General features: G+C 41.0%; 1 protein-coding gene across 5 annotated transcripts in view; it reads right to left on the bottom strand.

Annotated features, from left to right (window-relative positions):
* kcnh2b (potassium voltage-gated channel, subfamily H (eag-related), member 2b) overlaps positions 1-19,610 on the bottom strand; it is a 225,370-nt gene that overhangs the window by 110,426 nt on the left and 95,334 nt on the right. For 4 of the 5 annotated variants that reach the window (XM_088322152.1, XM_088322155.1, XM_088322154.1 and 1 more), the window contains exons 4-7: positions 11,472-11,627; positions 8,953-9,166; positions 6,077-6,402; positions 3,428-3,639 (exon numbers count right to left, since the gene is read on the bottom strand). In XM_088322152.1, the coding sequence (XP_088178278.1) occupies positions 3,428-3,639; positions 6,077-6,402; positions 8,953-9,166; positions 11,472-11,627 (908 nt within the window). Of the gene's footprint in view, positions 1-3,427; positions 3,640-6,076; positions 6,403-8,952; positions 9,243-11,471; positions 11,628-19,610 lie in introns of those variants that run through there. The other variant, XM_088322156.1, reaches the window with a different exon arrangement.

Genomic DNA, 19,610 nt, shown 5'->3' with positions numbered 1-19,610 from the left:
TAGATCAGGGGATGGTGTGATAATAGTCTGGGGTTTGCAATAATCTGTGATCTGTGCAGCCTTTTGAGACTCTTTGTGATTAAGGCCGTCATAAAGAAACATGACTTGACTTAAGTCACAAAATTCCCTTTTTCAAAAGTTGCTTGGTACAAAGTGGTTCTGTGATGGTCGCAGTACAAGTGAGCATCTCATTGATTCTGTGTTCAAGTATGCAGAGGCAGTGTTCTGGTTTGCCCGCATTCCTGCCTCCTAGATTCATGATATTTGCTGGGGACGCATCGTCTCAAATCAACGTGCGTCCCGGGACGCAACTTTTTTGACACCAAATTGTCATTATTATGATTACTTTTTTTTTTTTTTAACAAAGATTTACCGCACTCCAAACTTTTCGTCAGGCAGGTCCGCCATTGTTGTTTTGGTCTCGCGGTTCGAGTTGTTGTCTGCACGCCGATCTCGAGTTGTGTGGTGAAAAGTCCGTCTCTTTTTAGAGAAGCGGCTTTTTCGGCTCAACTCATTCAAGAGAGCCGGCTCTCCAACGGCTCACTTGCTTTGATGCATTATATTACGAATGATGATGTTGTATAAAGAAGTGAAGAAAAAAGGAAGTATAAAAGGAGAAAATGAAAAAAAAGACAGGTTTGTGGTTATCCCTTTCATCGGTATATTACCAACAATAATTTGATGCAGAAAATGAATTAATCATTTGATGATTAAAACTGAATGATTTTATAGATTTTTTATTATATATTTGTCACCGATTTACAATTTCAACCTACATTTTGGGGAGCCATAGATCTCTTTTGGGACCCATAGATTTTTGAGCATGCGAGTCCCCGGGACGCATCACTTTTCAGAGGTAAAATGAACACTGCACAGGGCATATCAAGTCCATTTTCAGCCGTCTGGAGTGATTCCACATCCAGGAATGAAAGTGGAAGGAAATGTTGAATGAGGTCAATGTCGGAAGACTTGGCTCGGTTATGAGTTGTAGTTAACAAGAATGAAATGAGAAGAACGTTTTTTGGATGAATCAGTGACAAGGTAAGGCTGATTGCCTCCATTCCCTCCAATACAGTGCACATTTAGCTTGTTTTTTTATAAAGGAACAAAATAAAAAACAATATCAAAGACATGAGCGCTATCCAAGATGAAAAAGTCAAAACGGAGTCATTGAATCAAACGTCTCAATGTACTGCTACCATCTTCAGGCCTCAGATGACATTACAGCTCTTCAAGACACCCACATCGCCAATACAAGGCATGCCCAATCCATTACTTGTATTTTAACCTCGGCATCTGCAACTCGCATACCGCAGAATGATTACATTATCGTATTGCGTCATCAACTCTGGATTATCATCCGTTGAGGAAAAAATAAATAAATAAAGAGCCCGATGGGATCAAATCATTCCTATTCCCTTTAGTAACTCTCGGCAGACTCCTGTCCTAACAGAGGGCTTAACTTAATCTTTAATACTCTTATTCTTCTCTTTGGCTTTATTCATTTTGCTCATATACTTTTCTGCAAGGTTGTAAAGGCTCGAAAGTCACAGGGAGGGGATGTCGTTCGAATAAAAACTGGGGGAGTAAATGGGACTCAGGGAGGGTTAAAAAACACTTGTGAATTTAGCAGGATATCACCTGCGACAAGCAGCAGCAAGATCAAATGGAGACTTAAATCGCAATGCCATCAAAAATGAAAAAAAAAACAACCTTACAAGAAGAAAACTGCGACACTATTAGCGATCTGCTATGACGTTGTCGACTTCTACCAATTCCTGAGGCAATTCGGATTAGAGGTGAAATGGGCAAGACAAGATCGGTCCAACAAAAAAAGACATTTCAAAAAATATAGTATTACCCTTATAAAATAGTTATATGGTGTACACAATTGGAAATAAATAAAAAAACATGGGAAAAAGGTACAAGTTGACAGGGATGTATTGTGTACAGCTTGAATATGATGAAACTAATAAAATAATGATCAAATGCATCACATGTGTTGGCAAGAAAAGGAAATAACGTGATATTTTATCACACATTCTGCGTGGTTCAAAGGTTATTTAGCTCCACTAAACTACACTATACTAGATTTATATTTCACAAAAACATTTGCGAGTTTTTCCATTACAAAAATGAAACGTAGGAAATAATGTAAAGAAAAACGTATCAAAAGTACAACTGAAATTAATTTACATTCAAATATGAGTTTATTCATGTGTGTTAATTGAAGATAACTAAAGAAGGTTTGGTTGTTTTCATTGAAATAATTATGTTAAGTCTAAAAGATGATCTCTCTTCTTTTAACACTAAGATATCAAGATCATACTAATATTTTATTCCTGCAGTCCAAATGATTCAAATTGGACAATTTAGTCAAATTTTTTACGGTACAACTGCAACTTAAGGTCAACAAAAACATAAAACATCCATAAATGATTCATTCGGAAAGAGGGAAATGATAATTTAAGGGGCTGTAGTCAATTCCTAATCCCAAAGGTGAGAACCACCAGGAAAAGTATGTGTGTGTCTGTGTGCGGTGTCAAACTTTGTTTGGAACAATTTACAAGACGAGATCAAACAATGTCCAACGATTCACGTGTTAAAATATATAAGAATAAAAAACATTCCTGGCGGAATACAGAGATGAAGAAAATGGGGTATGAGCGATACGAGAGATTGGAAATACTGCGTTAACAACTATAGTTAACCTTGTTGTTATTGTTGCTATTGTTATATCATTGTTTTTATCATTAATATTATTACTATTGTTGTTATTATCATTGGTGAATTTAATAGGGAAGATGAAGGGAATATAAGAATCTGCTTCTGACTACCCCTTTTCAAACATATTATACAACATTCTTTTGTTGTTGAGTTATTGTTTGTTTTCTGTTTTTTATTTTAATGTTCCAATAAAGTTTTCATTCTTCCATTCATTCAGTCATATTTTGGGAGAAAAAAATGATACAGTTGTGATGAATATGGTAAAAAAATATATTACACATAAAGGATATACAAAATCTTGTACACTTAAAACAGAATTTCCAAATATTTTATCTGCATTACCCAGCAGCTTATCAGGATTTGCTGCACCATTGCACTCGTAAAGCGAGCTCAGTTGGATTTTCCAGCAAGTTATCAGTAAAGTCAATGTATGTAATGGGGATAATGGTCAAAATATCTCTTGGAAGTTATGATTCCTTCAAAAACAAAACCTGAGGAAATGTCAGTGACCAAGGCAACTTTATATCAACTCCAAATGACCCAGACACATTCCCGCTTTCAACTTAAACCTCATGTGGCGTGACGGAGGAAGAGCTTCATTCGACCCAACACAGTGCAAGACGCCTCATTAATGACCATAAATGGCAGAGTCTCCGCCCCCGTCCACGCCCACCTCGCGCCAAAAATAAAGGGGTCCTACCTGCGTCACTTTCTCCGTCACGTTATGCGTTCGGTCGATGAGTTTGCAAGGCGCAATGATGTCCATCTCCCCCGTGGGTAAGGCAATGAGCGGGTCGGGTTTGAAATCCACAAAGTTTAAGGTGATCTGGGGAATTTTGGAGATGGTACGGTACCGCATGAGGTCAGAGTCGGACGTGGAGTTCAGTATGTTGGACTTACTGTTCACTGCACCTGCGAAGACCGCATGGAAAATGGGAGAAAAATACCGGAACGAAATACATCGCTGTTCAAAAGTTTGGGGTCGCCCGGACAATTTTGTGTTTTCCGTTCAAAAGTCGCACTTTCCAGCAGCTCCTTGTTATTTCGCTCTTTTTGTGATTTATTGTGTCTGCTTCTATCTTCTGTGTTTTCGTCCCGTTTGACAACTGATCTTTGGATGACTTTCTATCCTATGGTTATGGGTTTTAACGCACAAAAATGCGTTGATTCGAGGAATCAACTCCTTGCCCTGAAGAATTTTCGTGCCAGCGTGATGAGGGGGCCCTATCGTGGATACAAAGCCGAAGCTAGCTAAGCAGCTAGCGACGTTATAAGCCTTCGGTACCGTCGGTAATCTTGGTAAATGTGAACTCTCTACCAAATGAGACCGACAAACTGGCAGGTGAAAAACATCAAAGCGTACAGGGAGTGCAGTTTGCTGTGTTTTACAGAAACGTGGCTCAAGTCTAGCAACCCGGACGCTAACCTGGAGCTACCCTGCTTCAGCGCTGTTAGGACAGACAGGGACACAAAAGCCTGCGGGAAGCGGAGAGGAGACGGACTCACTATCTACGTGAAGACGAGGTGGTGTAACCCTGGGTAGATTTCCATCTGCTGCAGGGACGTCCAACTTTTGGCCTAGCGTGTGACGTCATCCACTCTGCTGTGGCTAAACTACAACACAGCACCGGAGGCCATCCTGTTAATAAACAACAAAAGGATACTGCTGGAAGTGTGAATTTCCCTCTAGGGATGAATAAAGTATCTATCTATCTATCTATCTAATGTTCTTTTGCCCATTGGAATCTCCTCTTTTGTCGGCCCGTCTCAGATATGAAGTTTTTTTTGCCACTCCGTCTTGAAGGAGGGCATCTCGGAGTCCCGTCTTCCCAATAGATACTGACACTGGTAATTCGTGGGGTGCTAAACTGCTCCTTGATGATATCTAAAGCATCTATTTCTCAAACGAGTTATTTGAGTAATTTATTTGGTTGTGCAACAGGGCCTTCCACTTCTCTTTCTACTGTTTAGAGCTTGTTTGTGGTGTGCTCTAAAAGGACTATGTCATGATTAGCGATGAGATGCACCTGTGCCCGCTCATTTGACTCTGATTGGCTCCCCCGTCCCTATATAAACGCACTCATATAATGTCCCCGTTTGTCAGTCCGTCTGCAAACCTCAGTTTACTCTAGGCAAGCTTTTTTTTCGACCCTGACTTCCACCTGTTTCTGCTCCCATCTATATCCCGGCTTCGACCCGTTTTTTTGGATCCCGACCACGTCTCCTCTCGTCTCCTGGCTTTCGACCTGGTTTTCTGTTCCCGACACCGCCATCGCTTGTCACGGAAGTCCCATTTTTGCGATCAGAGCGACCTGCTTCCTGCGGCCGGCGATCACCAGATTGTCGGCGCAACCCTTTCCCTTTCTTCTAATAAAATTTGTGACAAACGTAGCGCAAGTGGGTCCTGTCTCCGCTCTGGTCCTGACAGAGTAATGGGTAGGGTTGTGGGAGCTCTATTTGTTTGGGTTATTCCTGCATGGAATAACCTTCATTTCTTAGAATACACATGAAAGTTCTTTTTCCTGGCTGATCTGAAAGTCTAGTCACACGCCCAAATATGACGTGCTAACTGCTCGACGAGATCATAGGAATGTCAGTTTTAGAGCTTCTCTAACCCGCTAAACTGTTTTCAGCTGAGATAGCATGAATGCGAAAAAGGTTTTAAATCATGCATAAGCCTTCTAATGCAATTAAAAAACTAATGCTGCTTGCTGGAAATGAGCCTCTTTTGTTACGGTAGCCATGGCACCCAATTGGCCCCGCCCTTGTGGCACCAGCTGCGGCTCATCGACAGATTGGCTTTCTGTCTACTTAAGCTCAGTGCGCTCATTTTTTCTTTGTCAGTCCGTCAACGAACCTCTGCCCTGCAAGATGTGGGTTCTGACTCCTGTTTTTCTGTTGGTATTTCCTGTCTGGTAGTGTTCCTGTTTATTTTTGTCCTGTTCAATATCGGTTTCCAGTTTCCTTCCTGTCTAGTTTGTCCTGTTTAATTTCGATATCCTGTTTCATTATCTATCCTGTCTGTCCCGTCCTGTCCGGTATCGACCCCATCTGTCCGATATCGACTCGGGCAATTGGTATCGATCTCGTCAGCCTCTGGCTTCCTATAATTCCACGCCATCCTGCTGCCTAACGTGCATGAATCCCCATTTCCTGTAAAATAAAAGGCTTGTGTGAGAGCAACGTCACGCGTTTGGGTCCTGATCCTGGTTCTTGACATCTATAATCATGTAGATATCGCGTCAGATGTATTTCCTCTTAGTTTCATATTATTTTTGATGACTTCAAAAATAAGGGCATCTCTAAGCGACCTCAAACTTTCGAACAACGCAGAATCGTGGCAACGCACCAGTGCTTCCCATTCGGACGCTGGATCTGCGGTTTTTGCGGTCCCAGTCCGGCCTCATGGCCTCGATCTCGTCGACAGAGGAGGCGCGCCTCATGCTGTGGAGGGTCTCTCGCGAGCGGCTTCGCGACAGAGAACAGTTGGAGCCCGAGGCGTCTTGGTTGAGGCTGAGGCGGTGATGGGACGCTACGCAAGGGGAGGACTGGGTGACGGGGCCCGCCAAGTGGCTGACGTATTGGGGCGGTGGATGAGGCGGGACGAGAGACACAGAGTCCAGTAAAGTGCGCCGGTCCTCCGCCTGATCTTCGGTCCAACCTTGAATGGCCGACCTTGAAGAAACAAACATGGGGAAAAGAAAAAATAACATGAAAAAATGATCAATCTCGCCATTCGACAACCAGTCAGAAGAATTATCTGGTCTGGATCTTATTTCCAGCTACTGCTAAAAGGGAACTTGTGAAATAGTAAACACCTACGAGTCAAGTCAAGTCATGTTTATTTGTTTGGCCCTTAATCACAAAGAGTCTCAAAGGGCTGCACAGACCACAGATAATTGCAAACTACAGACTATTATGACACAATCCCCTGATCTAAAACCTACATGAGAGGGAAAACTCAAAAACCTCAAGTCAAGTCATGTTTATTTGTTTAGCCCTGAATCACAAGGAGTCTTAAAGGGCTGCACAGACTATTGCAAACTACAGACTATTTTGACACCATCCCCTGATCTAAAACCTACATGAGGGCAAGGAAAAACTCAAAAACCTCAGGATAAGGCAAGTCAAGTCATGTTTATTTGTTTGGCCCTTAATCACAAGGAGTATCAAAGTGCTGCATAGACCACAGATTATTGCAAACCACAGACTATTCAGGGATCAGAATGGAGATTTTCATTTTCAGCTGAAATAGCCAGCGTCCAGGAATAAACCAGGGCGGAGCCCCCCCCACCGACACCAAAAAAAAAAAACCTGGGTTTTAGGCAATTTACTTGTCCAAAACCATGCTTATATTTATCATTTAAGTAACATTTTTAGAAGAATAAAATAATTTGCCCACATAACTGATTTTTTTGTAAATACTGCAAGATAAGTTCAAATGCCGTGCAGTCCCTGCAGCTTGTGCGACGATGCGGCCAATTTTTCTAACGGCCGCCAGGGTGCGCCAGAGCAATAAAGGAAAGAGTGAGAGAGTCGGATTTTGAATTTGTTTGCTACGCAAGAGAAAAAGTGAAAAAGTCGGAATGCCTTTGGGGTTCAAAAACAGCGGAAATCTGCGGATCCGCGGAAAATTCTGATCCCTGACTATTGTTACATGGTGAAAAACGTCAATCATTAAAAGAAAAACGAATCCATTTTATTAAGAAGCAAAAATACATGAACTATTGTAGAAATTGTATATACTTGTAGGTTGAGAAACTAGTATATTTTTTCTACACAACATAAGGACGACCTGAAGGGAGCTGACACAATTGCCATCTAGCTGCTACAAGTATACCCCAAAAAACAAAAACCTTGTGAAAAGCTGGGAGAAAAATGATTATAAAAATGATGCCGTTTGGTCACTTTGAGTCTCTATAGTTTGTATTATTCTTTGTGTTTTGTAGCACCCATTTTTGGTGTCGCTCCATCACATGCATCAAACTCATGGTCCACTAGCCCTCTTATTTTTATGCGACCCCCCGGACAACGCTGAGAGAAGCACAAGAAAAAAATAAGCGGCATCACGTCAAACATTGACTTAAAAATATGTCCACTGCGAGTATTTGCTGACTACCATTAATCAACCAGAGAACATTTAGGAAGCTCATACTGATGTAACTTTACATAAAATAAAAGTCTGGGACACGCTGTTTAAGGCAATATGAAAAGCGTTAGCTCCTTTCTATAATAAACGTAATCCATATGAAATCTAATTGTGGAGTTGCCATATGCAGGTTAAATAAACTATGGTTGTTTTACTTATTCTTCAATTTTTCTTCTTCTTTTTTCTTTTTATTACACAGTTGATAAACACTACAAGGGATTAAAAAAAGTAATGAGGGAAAAAAATAATATTTGACCCCAATAAAACACCACCTCCAGGTAAGGCACTATTTTTATAATATTATTTGTCTATAAAGGCCCCGCAGAGAGGGCGGGACAAAGAATGAGAGCGTGAGAAAAAAAAGAGAAAAAAAGTTGTGAGAGAGGGGGAAAGAAAGGGAGTGGAAGAAAGAAATGCAAAGAAAAATAGAAAGACAGAAGGAGAGAAAAGAGAAAAAGTGCAAAGGGTAGGAAGAGAGAAAGAGAAAAGAGAGAAAAGGAAAAAAGGAAGTTAGAGCAAAAGAAGTTAAAAAGACACAGAGAGAGAAAGAGACAAAGAGCAACAAAGGAAGAGAAAAAGAGAGACACTGAGAGAGAGAGAGAGAGAGAGAAATAAATACAAGCACAGTGTCTACAGAGAGAGAAAGAGACAAAGAGCAACAAAGAAAGAGAAAAAGAGACACAGAGAGAAAGAGACAGAGACAGAGAGTGGGAGAGAAGGGGTGGAAAAAAAGAGAGAGAGAGAGAGAGAAATAAATACAAGTACAGTGTCTTTGTTCAAGGCATCTGGCTTTGGCAACATAGAGTTGACATATTCCAACCTGCAGCTTGTTTTTCTCTTGCGCTTCTCTGAGTGTGGTCTCGCGGGCCGGATTCAATCCCTTAGCGGGCCTGATCCGGCCCGCGGGCCGCCTGTTTAACACCTGTTTTTTAAGAGGCGCATGCAAAAGTTGCATGTCAAATGATGACTTCAGCCAGCAGATGGCAGCCCTGTAACCCTAGTCAAGGCCTGCCGTGGAATCTACCCACGTTTAAAAGGATCTTTCACACCTCCCGCAATCGCGTCAAGACGTCTACCTGCTTTCACTGATTTGCTCGGAGTGATCCGGCCGTAAGTCGGGGAGAGGCAGGAACTCCCCCAAAGCGAGGGATTGGTGACGGCGATCGGCCGGGTGCGGGGACAGAGGCGTGGCGGTGGGGATTCCGCCGGACTCCGCGTCGTCCAGGGAAACTTTGCTGTTGGAGAGGGAACGCAGCAGGGGAAGGCGCAACTTGAAGCCTCTGGGACGACCTGGTGAAGACGAGAGGAACGACGTTTCGTCACGACGGCGCGCCAAAATTAAATCAAAGGATATTTCGACAGAATCCTGTTGAAACGAAATAGGATTTGAAGAGGAATATAGGACATGGCTTAGAATTTAGCTCCAAAGTATGATTACGAACACTAAAAGTGTCCTGCAAAAACACAAGCTGGTCTTTGGGAGAACGAACGGAATTGAAACGAGATTCAAATAAATCACGACAAAAGGCCACCAGAAGAATGAGTTCAGCAACGGAGGTGGATTAACCCTCAGGTCGTGTTAGGAATTGCCAGCGCTCACCGTTGTCGGCGAGTCCATTTTAAGCCGGGAGTTGACTCAAAGAAATGTAGTAAATACAAGCTCCTAACAAACATTATAGAATAGAATAGAATATACCTTTATTGTCATTGTTACCACATGGGATATAGTGTGACAACAAAATTGGACGTGGCACTCCAGTTCCACATTTTACAGTGAGGATAAGGAAAACAAAGAGATAAAGGAACAAAGAAGATGTTTGTACAGTCCTTGTTGCATAGGCTTTGTTTTCCTCCGGAGGGGGGAGGGGGGTGTATGAGGGGGTAAGGGACAGACAGAGATGGCCGGATCCAACTAGATGTTTGATGTCCAGTGTTTTTTCCCTAATTGCTCAGTCCACGTATTGAATGAATTTGGGAAGTACAGTCCTTAAGCATGCCTGATTAAAGTCGCCGGCGACGATAAAATATATGCATCCCCTTTGTTATTTGATGTTATGGCCCCTGAAACACATCAATGATTACATTTTGTAACCTTGAATTTTGGTCACTGGAGACCCTTAGGCCAGATAAGGGTTAAATGTGTGTGTGCGAATGGGTAAATGTGAAGCATATTGTAAAGCACTGTGGGGAGTCTTCATTGACTTGAAAAGCGCTATATAAATGCAGATCATTATTTCATCATTAAATGAAATGTGTTGTATCCAGTACATCGAGAGCAGTCGTTTTTACAACTCAAAAATAAACAAAAAAATACCGTAAATTCCGGACTACAAGCCGCTACTTTTTTCCCAACTTTCAACCCTGCGGTTTATTCATTGATGCGGCCAATTGATGTCATTTTTCTAAAGGCCGCCAGCGGAGCTCGAGTACAAAAGGTAAGATTTAGACCGGTGGAATATATGCGCCGAGGAAGACTGCAAATTCTTGGCTTGTGCATAAATTAAATTAGCGTAAACATAGCCTCATCATGCAAAATGCAAAAAGAAAGGCACATGACGCAGCTTTCAAGCTAAAAGCAATCGAGCAGTCCGATAAAGAAGGAAAAAGAGCTACTGCACGTAAACTTGGCATAAACGAATCGTGTTGCTAGCGTGTTGCTACCATTAACTGCCCTGTCACAGGCACAGTTTAGGATGAAAGTTATATTATTATTATTAAAGCTTTGAAAACGGTCTCGGTGTACCGTCTTTCTTTGTAAATATGTGTAACCCATGAATAATATGTATTTGCAACTGCAGATTTTTGTAATGTATTTTTTTGTATTTATTTTAGACACTTATCCTGATATGTTTTGCACGGGCAAATGAAAAAGGAGGGGCGGAACAAGCGCGGGGTGACGGGAAGTGGGGACCGGTAAAGGTGAGGAACAGACAGACCTGTTTGTGGACGCGGCGGACAATAGTGGCTATATATTTTTCCCACCCTTACCTTTGGAAATATACACTTTTTTCCTTGGATTACTTTCAACGGGACCCGGATTCTGCAAGTCTGCATCAAACCTTAAGTACCGGTATCATTTTCTGTTCATTTTGCCGACTGTGGACTTTAATGAAGGACATTAAGTTTCAATCGCAGGACTTAAAGTCAGGTTTGGGTTAATTTTGTGTTCGTGTTACATTTTTTAATGTGGGCGCATGCGGCTTATATACAGGTGCGGCTTGTGTAAGTACAAAATCGGTTTTCCTCTTAAAATGTGATGGGTGCGGCTTATAATCAGGTGCGCTCTGGTCCGGAATTTACGGTAATCAATGATGTGACAAACTAAAAATGTCTAATAGCGTCCAACCCCAAAAGTGCATTATTGATTAGAGGTAACACTTTTAATGTATGCAAGTTAGAATAAGAGTCCTAAATAGTTGTAGCAGTAGGGCTAATAAGTTAGCAGTTAGGAATACACTGGGGAGTAAAGGGGGCGCCAGCCTGCAAAAGTTTGGGAACCATTGGATCGGATAAACATGAAGTAAAGACAAATGTCAGGATAGAGAGGCGGAACAATTTACAAGGAAGTACTGAGAGCTAAGTTTTCAATAGTTACCAGTGACGAGCCAAGTGGGAAGGCGGTGGTTGAGCTCTTGTTTGGCGTCGTGCAGATTCTCCTCAGTCATGACCTCAAAGTTGAGGATGAACATGATCACCATGCCATCCTCGTTCTTCACGGGCACCACGTCCACCATGCATAGGAAGCACTGACCTGTGGGCGGTAGAGTGGTTTTAGCAACCAGGAGGGCGTTCGTGATCCGCAAAAACGGAAAACGGCGCAAATCGAGCACCCCGTTGATGCATTTTGAGGACTTTTCCTAACGAATCGGCCCCATTTACTGAGTCTTACCGGAATCGTGACGCTAAGCAGTCAACTCGGCGGATAACGACGCGAACATCAACTCTTACATCGGGATATACAAGGTATCGCCTCGTCGCTCGGGAGAGAACGGGACAAAATCCGATTGGACGGCGGCGTAATCCCTCCAGAGGAGGGGGGAAATACGAAAGACGGAGAAAAAGCAAAGGATTACGCCATCTGGAGCGTGTGTGCGCCATGTGCACGTGCGGTCCCGCTCATTCAAGAATTTCTGGGTCATCCCCGTGCCATCACGTGGATTCATTCAGAGAGTTTCGGGAGCGTCGAGGCGTTTCCCCCTTCAAAATACGGCGCACTTACTTCATATTTTCAAAAGCAGTGTACAGTATGAATCAGGCCCTCATGACTGTATTCCATTTCCCTTAAAAAAACAATAGGACTAAGTATACCCTGTATCACACTTAAATATCCCATTTTGGGGTGGTATCAACATGAGTGTGAAATTTTGTATCCGTTTTTTAGTTTAGCCAACACAGCTGCTAATCTGTACATCTGTTTGTTGTCGGGTTTTTTTGCACTACTGGCAGTTCTCTTATACCTAGCCACTCCTTTGCACATCTGTTCTCCTCTGCACTATCGTACTCCAGTGTTATTGTTATTGTATAGTGACTTGTTTACCTGACTGCCCATTTTGCACATCTGGTTAGCTGCTCCTCTTGCACTCTTTGCACTACTGTATACTATACATAGCTATCATGATTTAGTTTATTATTAGTAGTTCAATACTCCAACTCAATACACCATTTTATTTATATCTGTACCTTGGAGGAAACTGTGCGGGTCAGATGTATCGACATTTCGTTCTGTATACAAGAATGACAATAAAGTAGATCTGAATCTGAATGAAGTGAGCTTTGAGCTTCAGAGAGTAAGTGACATTTCATCAAAATGATCCTCTCGGATACATTCCAATTCTGTGTGTAGCAGCCGCTAATCTGATTCAGTGAGGCTGATTTACAAAAAAAGCAGAAGGGATTATCAAAAAGATGGAGAAAAAAAGGGGTCCAGTGATGCCGTGATCATACAAATGTGTTTGAGTAATTACAAAAGCCGATCTTTATAATTAACCTTAAAGTGGGCCATCTGCTCTTGGTGTCATTTGTACTCAGGACAAAGAGCCTATCTAGAAAAATATGGTCACGGTTGTCTGGTTGAAAATAATAAAAATAATTGACTGAAATTCTGTTCTGAGCTATAGAATTTACAACCATAAAATTATATAAAATTGAATCCAGCACCGTTCTTGCCTTAAGGACACAGCCCACTAGAGGGAACTATTTCTTTAAACTGAAAGTGGAGAACAAATACATATATTTCTGGTAGTGCCTCAGTTCATTTATCCTTTTCAGGATTAAATATATCAACAATGAATTCAATTCAAAACACTTATACAAATTTGACACTCATGTTATCACCCCCCCAACCCCCCCAACCCTAAAAAAGGGGATATTTAAAAATAGCTCCCAGGTCTTTCAATTGGCTACTTATTTAACTCATTCGATGCCAGACGTTTTTCTCAAATGGGAATGGCCCATGCCAGCCAATTGGACATGTTTTTGTAGGCCTATCGCTATCTAGGCAAAGGACATAAGTGAAGAAAGATTGAACTCTCATATGTCCTTAGAAAAAAGTTTGTTTCTAGCTTTTACCACTGTTTGGTAAACAACAGTTTCTTGAAAACACTCGTTTCCAAGTACACTTCTAAGGAAAACCAGTTTTTTTTGTGAAAGGATGCATTTCAAGCAGAACTTTCATTTAAGGGTTTGTTTTTGCATGTTTCAAACCCCCAATATCTAAACCTGTTTACAGTGAAGTTATATACTATTTTATACGCTGTTTTATTCCACTTATATTTAAAAATACTTGTGCTAAGTTTGACCTCAGCCTTGAGTGCATTTCTCAAGAAGGGTGTCTAAACCCCTTTGCTTTGGAATGTGTCTTTGGTTTCCGTCCGTGCAGATAACCATGACTTATAACCTCGCCTAAGGGGGGTGACCTATCACCCTTCTCCCATTCTTCAATCATGGTTGGGAAATTTGCATCGACGACGGCACGGAACAATCACAGCGGCTTGGTCATGTGAACATTTCATCGGCATGTGTCATAAAAGTGGGCAACCCGGGAGCCCCCGTCGCTCTCTTTCTACACACGATTGTAATTGGCAAGGAAGAAAGATCCAAAGTGTTTAACTCTTTGATTCGGCTAAATAAATGAATATGTGGACTATACTCGGCTCAATAACTCCGACTTTTGCGTATGCTCCAACTGTAAGGGTTTGGACAGGACACGTGAAGTGTCTTCGGAGTCAGATTTCAGATTAAGAAATGTTTAAACCTTACAACAGCCATACCGACCTAAGAACACCCGATTTCGGGAAGCTAAGCAGGGTCAGGTCTGGCTGTCGATAGGTCAACGGGTGCACGCTCTGCTGCGAAAGCACCGAGCGTAACATTGCGAGGAAACAACCAAGTAAACCGCATCGACCCCGATGATTAGTTTGACAATGAGTTGATCTGAGAGTGGTACGTCAGCGGACTACCGAATGGAAAACAAAATGAAGTGTGTACATGACTCACACTGAGTAAATGTCATATTGACTATTAATAATGGACTTGCAAACACGTGCGCTTCAGATATGGGCCAGCAGCTGTTCTCCGATAAGTGATATAGCATTACTCCCAGCGCTACGCACACATATAGGCCCACAATAGTGGAGACACTGACACACAGAACACACTGATTTTAAGTTGAAACCCAGCACTTTATTCTAGATTCTTTCAGGATTCGGAGCAGTCCAAAGCAATGTTCCCTCTAATTTTCTGAGGGTCTGAGCGTCCACACAAAGTGGGTGAAACAACAGTGAGCAACAGCAATCCCAAGTGTGGCAACTAAGTCATGATCAAACATGTCCAAAACTTGACATCACGTTACATTTTGCTGAGTTTCCGGCAATGCAAAAAAAAAAAAGTCACTTTTGAATGAAATGACTCATGTAAGATTGCCTACAAACGTCATTTGTTTTCACAACAATTTTTTTCCCAAGATTTCCATTAATTTTTTCTTTCCTGGTATCTTTTGTCGCATGATACTAACATAATTGGGGGCTTATTGAGTCGGTTGCACGATACACAACTGTATTTAATCACATTTTTGAGTGGAAGTACAATCTTGGCAACAAGATTCACTTGGTATCATTGGAAATTATTTGAATGCAACGCAAACTTTTTCTTCTTTTTTCCTGTTTTTTTTTCTTTTTTTAAATTCCTTTAAAAGAATCTCAATGTGTTTATTTTTCCTAGCTGTTACTTTTTTCTTTTTGTTCTCTTCACTTTTTTCCTTTGTTTCTTTCTTTTCCTTTTTCTGGCTTTTTTTTAATTGTTCCTTCTTTTTTCTCCCCCTTCCTTTAAGTCATTTTGTGCATCATTTTACATAATATTTGGTCATGTTGGGATTAAAGAAGCAAAAAAAAAAAACCTGAAGAGCCGTTTAGGACCCGAAAGAGCTGGTTTTTATTGGAGAGCCGAGCCGAAGAAGCCGGTTCTCGAAAAACTCTACTGACTTTACTCAACTTCGTTCTACTTCGACCTTGACTTCAAAAAACCGCATTTAGAACACAACGTCGGGGAACGCTTGTATTTTGACCTTCATGCACTGTAACTTTGACTTAATTGGCTTCTTAATTAGCAATTTGGAGCCCTGAATTTTGTGAGCTGGCTAGATTTTCTTGTGCGCGGAAAAGCTCTGGGTAGTGCGCAATTGCGCACACACGCAGCTTAGAGGGAACATTGCGCTGCATTGATTTTCTTGTGCGCTGAGAATGTGCAGGCAGTGCGCGATTGCGCACGCACGCAGCTTGGAGGGAACATTGGTCCAAAGTCTTCCCGACAACAATTCATCCGCCATTCCGAGCCGTAATGGAGACAAATAACCACAAAGTTTGCAGAACGTGGCGTGGCCGAGCTACAACTCAGATCGTAACGCAATTTGTCGTCGCGCGTTTGTTTGCCGAGATCTGGCTGAGGCCTCATCGACTCGCTTAGTGGAAAATTAGAAGTAATGGTGATGCGCCGGAGTAAGATTGATTTGAAAGACCCGACCGGGGGATTCCCAGAGCGGACATGTTCTGAATAAACGATGGGCCGGCGAGTCGTGTTCACCTGAGCAAAAACAAGCCGGATTCTCGACGCCGAATGCTTTCGGAAAGTGCATTTCAGATGCTGCTAGACTCGTAAGCTCACAATACTTTTAGCATTCCAATTAGATAGATACTTCCTTCATTCCCTTAGGGAAATTCACACTTCCAGCAGTATTCTTGTGTTGAAAAATAAAAAATCAAAAGATATAGAATACAAAAATACCCAATATAACGTGTTGATCGAGAGTATTTAAATACTGCTACACTGTAATAAACATAGGGTAATATGCAAATGTGGTGTTGGGGTTTCATGTGGGCTTTTACTCCCCCGGGTGGAGTTAAAGAGCCTCATGGCACGAGGAAGAAATGATCTCCTCACTCAAATTATGAAGAGAGACAGAGATAGCGAAAGGGAAACACAGTACTATAATTATTTTGGTTAAGAAGTAAATAAACGTTTGATTGGTTTTATATATCAGTTTTTTTTCTATTTTCACTCTACTTGTAAAATGTATTTTTTTCAAATATTCTAATCTTTTTTTTTTCTAGATTTTACTCTTCTACTGAACTTGGAGTTAAAGAGCCTCATGGCACGAGGAAGAAATGATCTCCTCAGTCTGTCAAATTATGAAGAGTGACAGAGATTGCGAAAGGGAAACACAGTACTATTATTATTTGGTTAAGAAGTAAATAAACTTTTGATTGGTTTTATATATCAGATTTTTTTTTTTTCACTCTACTTGTAAAATGTATTTTTTTCAAATATTCTAATCATTATTTTTATTTCATTTTACTATACTACTGGACTCCTATGTGTTTACACTAAGCAGAGTTTTAGCATTCCAAATAGAAATAAAGACCAAAAGACAAAAAGTTTGATTTTTTTTTTTTTTATTTTTTTTTAATGTAAAAAATAAAATGCTCGGTCTAAGCATGATTTTTTTAATGTATTATTTGAAGTATTTTAATGATTATGTTTCTAGATTTTACTCTTCTACTGAACTTTCGGGTTTGCACACTGACCGGAACGTAAGCATTAATAATAGAAGGAGAGACAGAGAGTAAGAAAAAGAGGGACGGTGCAATAAATATATATGATAATCCATCCATCTAATTTCTGTGCAGCTTATCCTCACGAGGCTCGCCGAGATATATGATAATTATTTATTTGAGAAAAAATTGCTTTGTTAAGGAGTACTTTTCTTTTCTTGTTTTTAGTTTTTTCTAAGTGATAATTATATGATAATTGCATGATAATGCAATTAATGATAATTAAGTATTTGAATTATCATTTTTCTTTTAAATAATTGATATAAACTTTTCAAGCATTTTAATTATTCTTTTTCTTGATTGTTCTAGATTTTGAAAAATAGGTGTTGGTAGTAAAACAAAAACAAATATATATTTTAAGACAAGTAATGCAATATACATATTTCTTATGATGAGCACATTTATATGCCAACAAAACAAAAGCTATTTTATTTTTCATCTCATCTCATCAGCTGCACCGCTTATCCTCAGTAGGGTCGCAGGGGTGCTGGAGCCCATCCGAGCAATCATCGGGCAGTGGGCTATTTTATTTATTTAATTTTATGTTGCTTTTTGGGGATCGATATTACATTACAAAGTATATTTTCTCACAAACAACCGAACAATCGACATATGAATGAAAGAATCACCTTTTTTTGTAAATAATGAAATCAGAAATGTTCTCACATTCAAGTAAAAGCCGTTCAATGGCATTAGAGTGGCCAACTCGGGGGTAAACAAGGTCCTAATTTCAGCAGGACAAAAATATGATGTGCAAATTGTGATGTAATTATTCATTCCTCTCCGTGTGCACACCATGCAACAGCTGTTCTAGGATGCTTTTCCGAAAATAAACAGCAGCTCCCACACTTGAGAGTATTAAATACTGGACGTGACATTCGTGTGGAACATGAATCTCAAGAGAATGAGAATCTTATGAAGTAGATGTTTTTAGTATAGTTACCGCAGTACATTCAAGCAAAAACTGTATTTTAATACTGCTGAAAATGCATTGAGTGCTAGTGAAGTTCATGAAACGTGAGAAACAGGCTAACATGCAAAAGAATCCTCCTAAATGCTGCATGGCCGTGAGTTCCATTAGGGTCTTTTCCAAACCACTGAGTCGTGGAGATGCTTCGGATCAATAGTTACAGCGTCCAGAAGACCAAAGACAGCAAGTGAGATGGCAATGTCAAAACATAGAAGAGCAGAGAGGGTCCAAGGCGGCCGGTGTCACATACACTGCCATTAACGGATGAAATGCCATCGCTAGGCGCCCCGCAAATTGAGGTGGCTGAGCCCTTCCAGGGGGAAAAAAAAAGCCTCGATATTGTAAAGCATGTGGGACATAGAGGGAGGGGTTTCTCAACGGGTGGGTCGCAAACCCGTTTTAGTGGGAACCAGGAACCAGAACAGGATCAGGGCCCAAACGCATGGCGTTCTCACACAAGACGGTCTGGCATGGAAAGACAGGAAACCAGAGACCGACGAAAACGATTCCAATTGCCCGAGTTGATATCGAACAGATGGTTGGTGTTGATACCGAACAGGACGGACAGAAAGGATTGATAATGAAACAGGATACTGAAAATAAACAAGACTAACAAGACAGGAACGAAAACTGGACAAAAATAAACGGGAACGAAACTGGAAACTGATATTAAATGGGACAAAAATAAACGGGAACGATACCGGACTGGAAATACCAACAAGAAAACAGGACCGAGTCAGAACCCACGTCTTGCGAGGCAGAGGTTTGTTGACAGACTGACAAAGTAAGAGATAGCGCACTGCACTTAAATAGAGGGAAAGCCAATCTGTTAATGAGCCGCGGCTTGCGCCACACAGGCGGGGCCAATTGGGCGCCATGGTAACCGTGACAGCATTTGCCTTGACAAAAATTATGCTAAGAAGAAGAAAAATTAGGGTCCGTTACAGTCCTTAACAGTAAATGGTGATAATGCCCTTCTCCATCTCTTCTTTATGTTCAGTCAATCAACGTCATCTCAGACATTGTGTTAGTTTTCTTTTTTTTTCTGACCATAATAATGGGTACAGAGTAAAGTAGTTAATGGGAAGTTAGTGAGTGTTGGAAAAAGTGGACAACAGTGACAACAACGATCGATTATTGCAAAATACAAAAATGGTTAGCATGCTATTATAGTTCTGCTTGAAAGTACAGTTAATTGTTGAAAAATGTTATATTAATTATTTAGCATTTTTACCAGTAAGTTAATCTTATTTATCTGTATCTTGTCCAGAATTTGAAAATGTTCTACCTTCTGACGCCATCTCCTGGCTTAAATCATTATTGCAGCCCCTGTCGAGTTGCTTGTGTGGCACGTGCAAGTGCATGCATTTCTTAGACAAGCTCTAATCAACTCTTGTTTTCTCGTCGTTGTGGGGATTCGGACTGTATTTATTTTTAGAAAACCAGGAGGACAAGCAGGAAATCACACCAAGAAGTCATTTGAGAAGTGAATTTTGTTATCTCGATTTGAATCGCAGTTTGTTAGTAGGACAAAATGGCGGGTCCTGGCGGCAGTAGCTCAGGAGGTAGAGCGCTCGTCTTGGGATCAAGAGATCGCAGTTCGAATCCCGGCTCCTCCGTGTTACATGTCGAAGTGTCCTTGGTTAAGACACTGAACCCC

This window comes from Urocampus carinirostris, chromosome 18 (genome assembly GCF_059441175.1).
Source record: "Urocampus carinirostris isolate Australia breed hairy pipefish chromosome 18, RoL_Ucar_1.0, whole genome shotgun sequence".
Lineage (NCBI taxonomy): Eukaryota > Metazoa > Chordata > Actinopteri > Syngnathiformes > Syngnathidae > Urocampus > Urocampus carinirostris.
The sequence above is the reverse complement of the archived record's forward strand: the minus strand, read 5'-3'. Positions and strand labels throughout refer to the sequence as shown.